The 10,083-nt window shown below is 26.6% G+C and overlaps 1 protein-coding gene across 4 annotated transcripts; it reads left to right on the top strand.

Moving 5' to 3' along the window:
- Nucleotides 1-2,232: 2,232 nt before the first annotated feature.
- On the top strand, nucleotides 2,233-9,438 carry LOC127239430 (transcription factor TGA9). Of its 4 annotated transcripts, none has more exons than XM_051257570.1 (12): nucleotides 2,234-2,414; nucleotides 2,504-2,628; nucleotides 2,945-3,036; nucleotides 3,333-3,500; nucleotides 4,583-4,627; nucleotides 4,750-4,809; nucleotides 4,977-5,054; nucleotides 5,236-5,284; nucleotides 6,630-6,901; nucleotides 7,518-7,739; nucleotides 8,645-8,790; nucleotides 9,159-9,438. In XM_051257570.1, the coding sequence occupies exons 1-12, from the start codon at nucleotides 2,383-2,385 to the stop codon at nucleotides 9,259-9,261; spliced, it is 1,392 nt and encodes a 463-aa protein (XP_051113527.1). In that variant the 5' UTR covers nucleotides 2,234-2,382; the 3' UTR covers nucleotides 9,262-9,438. The 4 variants fall into 4 exon arrangements, with proteins under 4 accessions (XP_051113530.1, XP_051113527.1, XP_051113528.1 ...); XM_051257571.1 differs by lacking the exon at nucleotides 2,234-2,414 and adding an exon at nucleotides 2,763-2,846 and having other exon boundaries at nucleotides 2,509-2,628; XM_051257573.1 differs by lacking the exon at nucleotides 9,159-9,438 and having other exon boundaries at nucleotides 2,233-2,414; nucleotides 7,518-7,782; nucleotides 8,645-8,781.
- Nucleotides 9,439-10,083: the final 645 nt, after the last annotated feature.

Raw genomic sequence — 10,083 nt, 5'->3', positions numbered from 1 at the left:
TTTTTATACTTTCTCAGTGTCATGTGTTTTATTTTTTGCACAATTTTTTTAATATTAATATTATATTAAATTATAATAAAAAAATTAAAAATTACTCTTAGTATTATGCAATATAAAATAATGATATTTGTATAATATATTAAAAATTGAAAGAATATCTATTATTTTAGGTAGGCAGTACAGTTATTAAATTAAAAAATAATATAGTCTTATTTTAAAATAAACGAAAATAAAAAATGACAACTTTTAATGAGACGAATGTAGTATTATTATTTTAATATATATATAAATTAAACTTATTTAAATTGGATATAAATTTTAATAATATGGTAATGTATTTTTTACTTTTCATAATAAAACAATAAAATTACTTCGATTATCGTGTTGATTTAGTCAAACAAACATAACCTTAATTTGATTCAATAAGTCAATATTTACGATGAAATTGAAAAATATTAATATAATATGTAATATATATTTAAAAGCATATTATATAATTATATGAAATTTCAACATATAATAATTTGACACATATTTTATAACATATTATATAGTTAAATATAGAAAATATAAAATAATTTCAGAAAAGTATATTGTGATTTCAGTAGCATAGTAATAAACAAATACCTATAAAAAAATAACAAATATTAATATAATATTTCTTCCGTCCCAAAAGTATAGTATGATTATATTTGACATGGAATTTAAAAAGTATTGATATAATATTGATAGTGGGTAAAAAGTACGGGCAAAAGACTTTTTTACCCTTGCGAGTGTATTAGTGTAAAAAATAGTTGCAATTGTGTAATAATAATGAAAAAATTAAGGATAGTTTACAGTGATATAGTTATTTATAAAAATGAGACTATTGTTTTGGAACGAACAAAAATGATAATCAAGACTATTGTATTGGGACGAAGAAAGTATATAACAACACAATATATGTTATATGTATTATGATGAAATACTAATAATTTCAAATTAATGTGATATATTATACTCCATCCGTCCCATAACAAAGTATTAATTTTTCCATTTTAGTCTGTCTCATAACAAAGTATCAATTTTCTTTTTTAGTAACTGTACTTTCTACCTAACATTACAAATGCCCTTACAACTTATAATATATTACACAAATGTCATTACATTTATATCACACATACTAATAAGGTTATTTTAGTCATTTATACTTTATTCCTACTATATCCCAATATAATACTAATATTTCTAAAACTATGTCCAAAAAGCAAATGGATACTTAGTTTTGGGACGAAGGGAGTATATTTTATGACGAAATTTTAATTGCTTTGTATTGATTTATTAACTCGATTAAATCAACACAATAAAATATTTTGGGTCTATATATATATATTTACTACTAAAACCCAAAATTTCTAGTATTTGGATTATACATTTTTTAATTATACATTTTTTAAAAACAATATATTTTAAATAGAACATTTTTATTATATATTATTTTAATATAAAATCTAAATTAAAATTTTTCAAATAATAATAATAATAATAAAAACATATCCAAATTTGTATTTTTGTAGTATATGCTTCATAATTTAGCCTATATGCTACTTCAATCCACTTATTTGTCAGATTTTTTTTTATTTTCGCTTATTCTATATAATTTATTATTTTTTAAATATAATTATATGCTCTAATTATACGTTAAAATTTATAATTTATAATTTTTTATTTTAATTAAATTATTTAATTATTTTAATTTTAATTTATAATTAATATTTTATTAAATCATAACTATTTTACTATAATTTTTTTAATTATTTATTAATTATATAATATTTAAAAATTCGTGGATAAATTAAATGAAATAAATTAGTTGGATCGAAAGTATATATATAATATTGTCTGGACTCTGGAAGCCCCCACAAAAGCCTGACAGGTTCTGAAAGGACAAGATCTTCTGTACCATGGATTGAGTAGTGTTGCAGAAATTAATTAATTATTACACAAAATGGAGTAATAATTTTATTACTAATAATTACGAAACTCACACTGAACTGCAAAATATCATATCATAAAGCCCAATGGAATTTTATCCCAACAGAATAATCAGACAGTTTTCTCCCAAGAACAATAACAAGATCGATCGATCATATATCAGCAAATAAAGCCAGACAAAGACCACTCCATCCATCGATCCAACAAGGGATATATATATATATACATATTTTACTTTTTGTATGAAAAAGACACCCCCAACACCCCCCCCCCCCCACCCACCTTTTTGACAACAAAAGCTTCGATCTTTCTCACTTCGAAAAACCCTTTTAACACAAACTTGGGATATCTCAGAATTTCTTGCAGAATTAATGGTCTGAGAAAGAAAGGAGGTTCGAAACTTCTAACATGCTCCATCATCATTCCAACACACCTTTCCTGTAAGAAAAATTCATTTTTCAAATTCAAGATTCTTGTAATTTGATGGTTTCTGAAATTAGGGTTTCGTTTATTTTGATTCAATTTCAAGAAATCAAGAAGGGTCTGGTGGAAATACAACCTTCGATTTTGGAGAACTTGAAGAGGCAATAGTTCTGCAAGGATCAGTTCATAACAACCCCAAAACCATCAATAATGATGATACTACAAAACAAGGTATATTTCTGGGGTGGGTAGGGTGGGGTGGGGGTGGGTGGGTAGCTGATCATGTCCAGAGATTCTCAGATTCTTGCACAAACAACCCCCCCCCCCCCCTTCCATTTCTTACACAAATATCATTCTTGGACAAGGGTTTTGAATGGCGTGGGGATTCAAATATGGAAATTAGACCGACTCCATGGATATAAACAACAAAGACTTGCACAAAAAGGGGGGTTAGGTTACACCCCCTTTTGTTTGGTATTCAATTCCAAAATTTCAATTTTCTTGAATTATTCATTTATTATTAATGTAATTTTTGATTTTCTTGCAGCTTTATATTCTTCCTCAGCAGTCAGGCCTACAGCTGCCACTTTGGATATGTTCCCTTCTTGGCCCTTGAGATTCCAGCACCTCACTTCCACGGTAATTTCAATTTTCTTGATTTTTCGATTTTTCGATTTTTTCTATTTCTGGCACAGCCAAACACGCCCTTACCATATATCCACACCCACCCCTCTTGTATTGAATGGCCGCTTGTGTAAGAATTGAGCTCATCCATTAATAACTGGTTTTGGAGCTTTCTTGGAAACTGATTATTTGATTATTTTGTAAATTAATTTTTTTTTTTAAATTTTCAAAATATTAATTTTTTAATTTTTATTGAGGGGTGGTGATGGCAGCAATTTGACTAATTTGGGTTTGCAATTAATGGTGTGTAGAGAATTAGTTCAATTGGAGAAGAAGAGAGTACTGATTCTGGATCAGCTGTTAACACAGCCTCTCCTTCTTCTTACTCCGATCACCGCCTCCGCCGCCCTCCGCCGCCGCAGATGGACGCCGGAATTTCCGCCGACGGCAGCCAACCCCCCAAACAAATCCCGGAAAAGGTTTGCATTTGTTTTTAATTTTTATTTGAATTTAATACGAAAATAATGATTAATAAAATATTTTCTAACATTAAAAAATATATATATATATTTTTTTTGGGAACTTAGAGTCAGATAATTTGAAAAAATTATGCTAAACAAAACATACTTTAATTTTGGATTTCTTATCATTCTTCTCTCTTTTTATTTTTTTTTTTCATTCTTTTTTTTTTTTTTTTATGGGGGAAAGATCGAATTTTTGGTTGTTATATTACTATTATTATTATTATTATTTTATTTTTTATTTTTGATTTTTTTGAATTTTTTTTTTTTTTTGTCTAAAATTGTCAAATCCGAGAAACTGCAAGAAGGTTTGCATCAAAAGCTTATGAATTGATGGGTTCTTGTAAGCTCCATGGACTCCAGAACCGTACAGATCTACACCGTTCGTGTGATGAAATGAACGGTAGAGATCTATTTGGTGTTTTGAGTCATGGACTTTGTAAGAATCAGATTTATTTTATTTTTAAATTTTTATAAAAGTCAATACTTTTTCATCTTTTGATTATACAATTATTAGTGTAATAATTTGGTGTTTTTTTTGTTCAATCTTCAAAATTGATTTCTGTTTCTGTATCTATATGTCTAAATTAGTAATTATCTTGCTTTTATTTTTATAGTCACTCCTAATTTTTTTTATTCAATTCAAGCTTTTTCCTTCATAAATTATTTTTATAGAAAACAAAAAACCTTTTTAATTAGTAGGCCAACTTATGAATGAAATAAAAATTTAATAATCATTACAATAATAATAATAATAATAATAATAATAATAATAATAATAATAATAATAATTCCTTCTATTATTACAAACATGATTTGTTCCAAGATTATGACAAGACTGGAAAAAAATTAAAAAAGAATGAGGATTGACAAACAGTGAACAACTCCAAATTAATTTTTATTTTTATTTTTATTTTTCTAATTTTATATTACACCATTAATTATATTTTAATCATTCACACACACTGACATATATATATATATATTTATTTATTTATATAATGTGTTTTTTTTTTTTTTTCCCCCATCAAACTTAATAGAGAAGAGGGCCTGGTTCAAATTCAGACAAAGTTCTTGATGCCAAGGTACATTCTTTTATTTTATTGCATAAACAATAATTTTTTTTTAACACTAATAATGATAAAATAATTTTTAAATTTAATTTTAGAATTTTTTTAATTATTTTTTGTTTTTCCTATTCATACAGACAATGAGACGTTTAGCACAAAATAGGGAAGCAGCAAGGAAGAGCAGACTTAGGAAAAAGGTGAATTTAATTTAATTTCTGTTCAGTTTTTAGACATTAGCAAATTTTAATTTTCTTAAGTAGTTGAAGAAAACCCCACCTGCCCTAATATATAAAATAAATAAATAAATAATATATAGTTCTAATTTTTTTTATTAAATAATTTTATAATTAATTTTTATTTTCAGGCATATGTGCAGCAGCTGGAATCAAGCAGGATCAGGCTCAGTCAGCTTGAACAAGATCTTCTAAGAGCAAGATCACAGGTATATATGTATCTTATTTATTTATTTAATTTTAAAATATGATGTTTCTTTTTTTTTTTTAAAAAAATAAAGATTTATTTATTTATTTTTTATTTTTAGTACTATATACGACATTGAATTTGTAAATATAAATATAAATAATGTGTTGGAACTATTTTATTTATTTATTTTTTGGCAATAGGGTCTTTTCTTGGGAGGAGTTGGGGTTACAGGTGCCAATATTAGCTCAGGTATGTATGTTTATTATTTAATTATTATTATTATTTTCTTCTAAAAAACAATTAACAGTGGTTTTACAAATGTTTTACGACCATAAATTATATTCCATTTATTTCTTAACAATCTATTCATTTTTTTATTTTGATTTGTCCCATAACAAAATATCAATTTTTTTTAGTAATTGTACTATCTATTAACATTAGAAATACCTTTTCAATTTACAATATATTAATTTAGTCATTTTACCTTTATTTATATTTTATTTCAATATAATATTAATATTTCTAAAACTCAGTGAAAAAAATAAATGGATATATAGATATGGGACGGAGGGAGTATAATATAATTTACAAACGATAAATAATTTATTTATACTAATTACATGAATTTACAAACGATAAATAATTTATTTATACTAATTACATGAATTGATATGCGTTATATAGAAAAAAAAAATTGATCTTTATTTTATTGTTCTTATTTTTTTAGGTTTGGTATATTTATTTTGTGTTTTATATTTAAATAAAACATTTGTCATTTTGATTTGTTTTATCCACAAATCATTGAATTCAGTCACCAAATCTTTGTAGCTTATAGCACAATAATTGTTGTATTTATTTATTTTACAATATATATACTTTATGTAATAATCCTACAAAATTTAAGGCAAAAAAATAAAATAAGGAACACAATATGGTAGTGGTTATTAGTGCTTTAATAAATTTGTCCTCTTCTGCTTTGTTTTGTAATAATGTTAGTTAGCATTAATATTATAATTACAAGTTTGTTAAGCAACTTATTTGATGTTAAGATTTCTTCCATTTATTTATTTAATTATTTATGTTTGATAGAAAATTAAATATTGAATGATTTTTAATAGAAACTAATTTCCTTTGTCATTTAATATGGTACTTTCTATTACTTTTTGTTCTTTATGTTAAAATAAATAAATAAGAAAAAAAAGGAAATAAAATATTTTTATATAAAAAAAAGAAAATAAATTTCAATAATAGAGGTAATAGTATTTTAAGCATAAAATAAATAATATTTAATGAAAAAACAAATTACTCTTCCACTTATGATTGTTTTTTAGAAAATTTATTAAGTGGTATTCTTGTAAATAAGTTAATTAACTGCAAGTTTATTATATATTTTTTTTGTCTGGAAGCTAATATCTTATTTTTCTATTTTGAATATTCAGCAACTATTGTCAATTTATAATAATAATAAAAAAAATTAACTAAAACACTGTGTAAATATATTTTAGAAAAAAAAAAAATGATTGAAAGAATATTTTTTATAAAAGACAACAAATAAGATAAAAATATAATTTAATACTTTATATCTTATTTACAGGCGGGGCGATATTCGACATGGAATATGCGAGGTGGCTCGACGATGACCACCGGCACATGTCCGAGTTGCGCGCGGCATTGCAAGCGCATTTATCCGACAGCGATTTGAGGGTCATAGCGGACGGGTACATCGCACATTACGATGAGATCTTTCGCCTAAAGGGCGTCGCCGCCAAGACCGATGTTTTTCATTTGATCACGGGAATGTGGGCTAGCCCCGCCGAGCGTTGCTTCCTCTGGATGGGCGGTTTCCGGCCATCTGACCTAATTAAGGTTTTTTTTTTTTTTTAATTTTAATTTTATTTTATGCTTTTTTCATACTTGTATATGTGACTTTAGGGGTAAGCATTCGAATTTTATCAAAGTCAAATCAATCCAAAAATTCGAATTTTTTGAAAAGACTAATCTGAACCAAATTGAAAATTAGAAATTCGAGAATCCGAGAATCCGAAATTTTAAATTTTTTTATTATATTTTTTAAAATTTTAAATTTTTATAATAATTTTATAATATCAAATATGTATAATAAATAAAAATTAAGTATATTAAAATATAATTAATAATTTTCAAGTTTTTATTTCTATTATAATATTAAATCTATAATAATCAAACAATATATTAAATATTATATTTCGTATTTCGGATTGGTTCAAATTTTTAGTATGCCGATCCGAACCAATTCGAAATTCAAAAAATCCAAACCAAATTTTAAATTTCGGTTTGATTCAGATGTAATTTTAGAATTTAGAATATTTTACTTAGCTTAGGTGACCTGTTAATCAAGATTATTTTAGTAAAAATATTGTCTCGAATTCCCCTCGAACATCAAAAAATATATATATATATGTATATTCGTGAATTGAACATGTCCGTATTTATATAAAAACAGATGTTGATCGCGCAACTTGATCCGTTGACGGAGCAACAAATAATGGGAATTTACGGGTTGCAACAATCGTCCCAACAAGCCGAGGAAGCGCTTACGCAAGGACTCGAGCAACTACAACAATCGTTGATCGACACCATAGCCAATAGCTCGATCGATGATAGTATGCACCATATGGCTCTAGCATTGGGAAAGCTTGCAAATCTCGAAGGCTTCGTCCGACAGGTAATGTTGAATCTTTTGTGAATAGTTCGACGTTTTCTATGAGGTAAAAAATGTATTTCTGGCTGTGCATGAGTTATTTCTTATTCTTTTAGCGTGCATAGAAATAGTCGCTGAAAAAATTATTTAGTATCGAAATATTAATATTGACGTGAAATTAAGTATTTTAATAAATATATAAAACTAAGTCTATATTAATATTTAATGTTAGAAAATTGCCACATGACTAGATCATGTTGACACTAGTAATGTCATGTGATAATTTGGGAGTAAATTGCAAAAAATATCTCACACTTATAGCTTATTATCACTTTTGTCTTGTATTTATCCCCTGACAAAATATATCCCACATGTTTCCAAAAATCGTTATTTATGTCCTTTTCTCGCGCATGAAATACACACCATGCGCCCTTACGCGCAATCACGCGCGGTCAAATGATAGAAATAACGACTTTTGAAAACATGTGAGATATATTTTGCTATAGAGATAAACATAGGATAAAAGTGATAATGAGGTATACGTGTGGTATACTTTTTGCAATTTTCCCTGATAATTTGGTGTAAAAATATTTTTATCCCATCTTTTATTTTAAATTAAACCATGAAACTAATAAGCACATGTCACCTTTTATTAATGAATAGGATAATAATATGATTCCTTGAATTATTTAAATTATTGTCATTTTATATAAATATAGAATGTGTTTCATTTTCTTTTCTTTATTTGTGTAATTAAATATCTCCTTTATAAATCTAATGCTTTATATATATATATATATAAAAAAGAATATGTTCTAATTGTAATATTTTATAATGAGAGAATTTTCGATAAATAGTGAAAATTATTCGGTAGAATCACTTTGTGCATCATATGAATGTAATTTTTATTTTTATTTTTTAATGTATAGGCGGATAATTTACGACAACAAATGCTTCATCAGCTACGACGAATACTAACCGTGAGACAAGCCGCACGATGTTTCTTGGTGATTGGCGAGTACTATGGTAGATTACGAGCTTTAAGCTCTCTTTGGGCGTCCCGACCGCGAGATCAGTAAGATATATATATGTATATATAATAAGTCTTTTTTATACTTTAGATTTAGATTGATAAAAAATCATTATGGCTAAAGAAAAAAACAATTTAGATCTTTAAGTGCCGATACTCTTATCATTTTGATCGTTTAAGTGAATTATGAATAAAAATAGTCGTATAGTTGCTCTAATTATATTTGCAAATATACAAAAATAAAATGATAAAATTTCTTGATTAATAGTAAAATGTACTACTACTTGCACAAAAATTTATTTATTTATTATTTATTCTATAACAAGTATTGCTATAGTTTATATGTATGTTATAATTTTAATTTGTAGTGGTAATTGGTGATGTGTATTTTATGATGATAATATTTTAATTAGGGCAATGATGGGAGATGAAAATTCATGCCAAACAAGCACAGATTTGCAGATGGCACAACAACAACAACAACAATCTTCTCGAAGTCACTTCTCAAATTTCTGATCAGACTTAGAAATTAAGGAAATATCTAATTTTGTTTTTTATTTTATTTTATTTTAGTTTACTTTTTAAATATCGAATATATATATATATATATATTGTAGTATAAGGTCCCTTGTAAATGTATATCGATATTTATGCAAAATATCTTCATTTGCCTTTCAGAGTTTTGAACTTGTTGTGCATCACACTTGTTATATATATATAGAGAGAGAGAGGTGGTTAGGGTGCTAACAGGATAAATTAGCACCGTGTCGATTTAATTCCATCAGCAAGTCGATATAAAATAATGGTTAAACTGTTTTTTTAGTCTCGTAACTAGACCCTTTATCATTTTAGTCCTGTAAGTGGAGTCTGTCGCAAACTAGTCCCATAAGTGAAAAACTTTTGCTGTTTTAATCCTCCGGCGTCGGAGGTGACGTGTCCGCCAGGTGTCCCGCCAGGTCAGCGACACCTGGCGGACACGTGGATTTATTTATTTTTTCATTTATTTTAAATTTATTTTATTTTTATTTTTAATTGTAACAAATAAAAAAAATACAAATAAAATTTAAAATAAATTAAAAATAAGTTTCGACACCTGACGGACACGTCACCTCCGGCGAGCCACGCGGGCATCTCCGGCGCCGAAGGACTAAACAACAAAAATTCTTCACTTATGGGACTAGTTTGCGACATGCTCCACTTACGGGACTAAAATGATAAGGGAGTCCAGTTACGGGACTAAGAAACAGTTCACCCTAAAATAATTAACAATTTATCACAGACCAAATAGAATCTTACAAAATAGTATTAATTTGAAACAATAATATTTCATCATAAAGA

Source organism: Andrographis paniculata, unplaced genomic scaffold (genome assembly GCF_009805555.1).
Source record: "Andrographis paniculata isolate CXL003 unplaced genomic scaffold, ASM980555v1 Contig77END, whole genome shotgun sequence".
Lineage (NCBI taxonomy): Eukaryota > Viridiplantae > Streptophyta > Magnoliopsida > Lamiales > Acanthaceae > Andrographis > Andrographis paniculata.
Note: the sequence above shows the minus strand (reverse complement) of the source record. Positions and strands in the feature narration are given on the sequence as shown.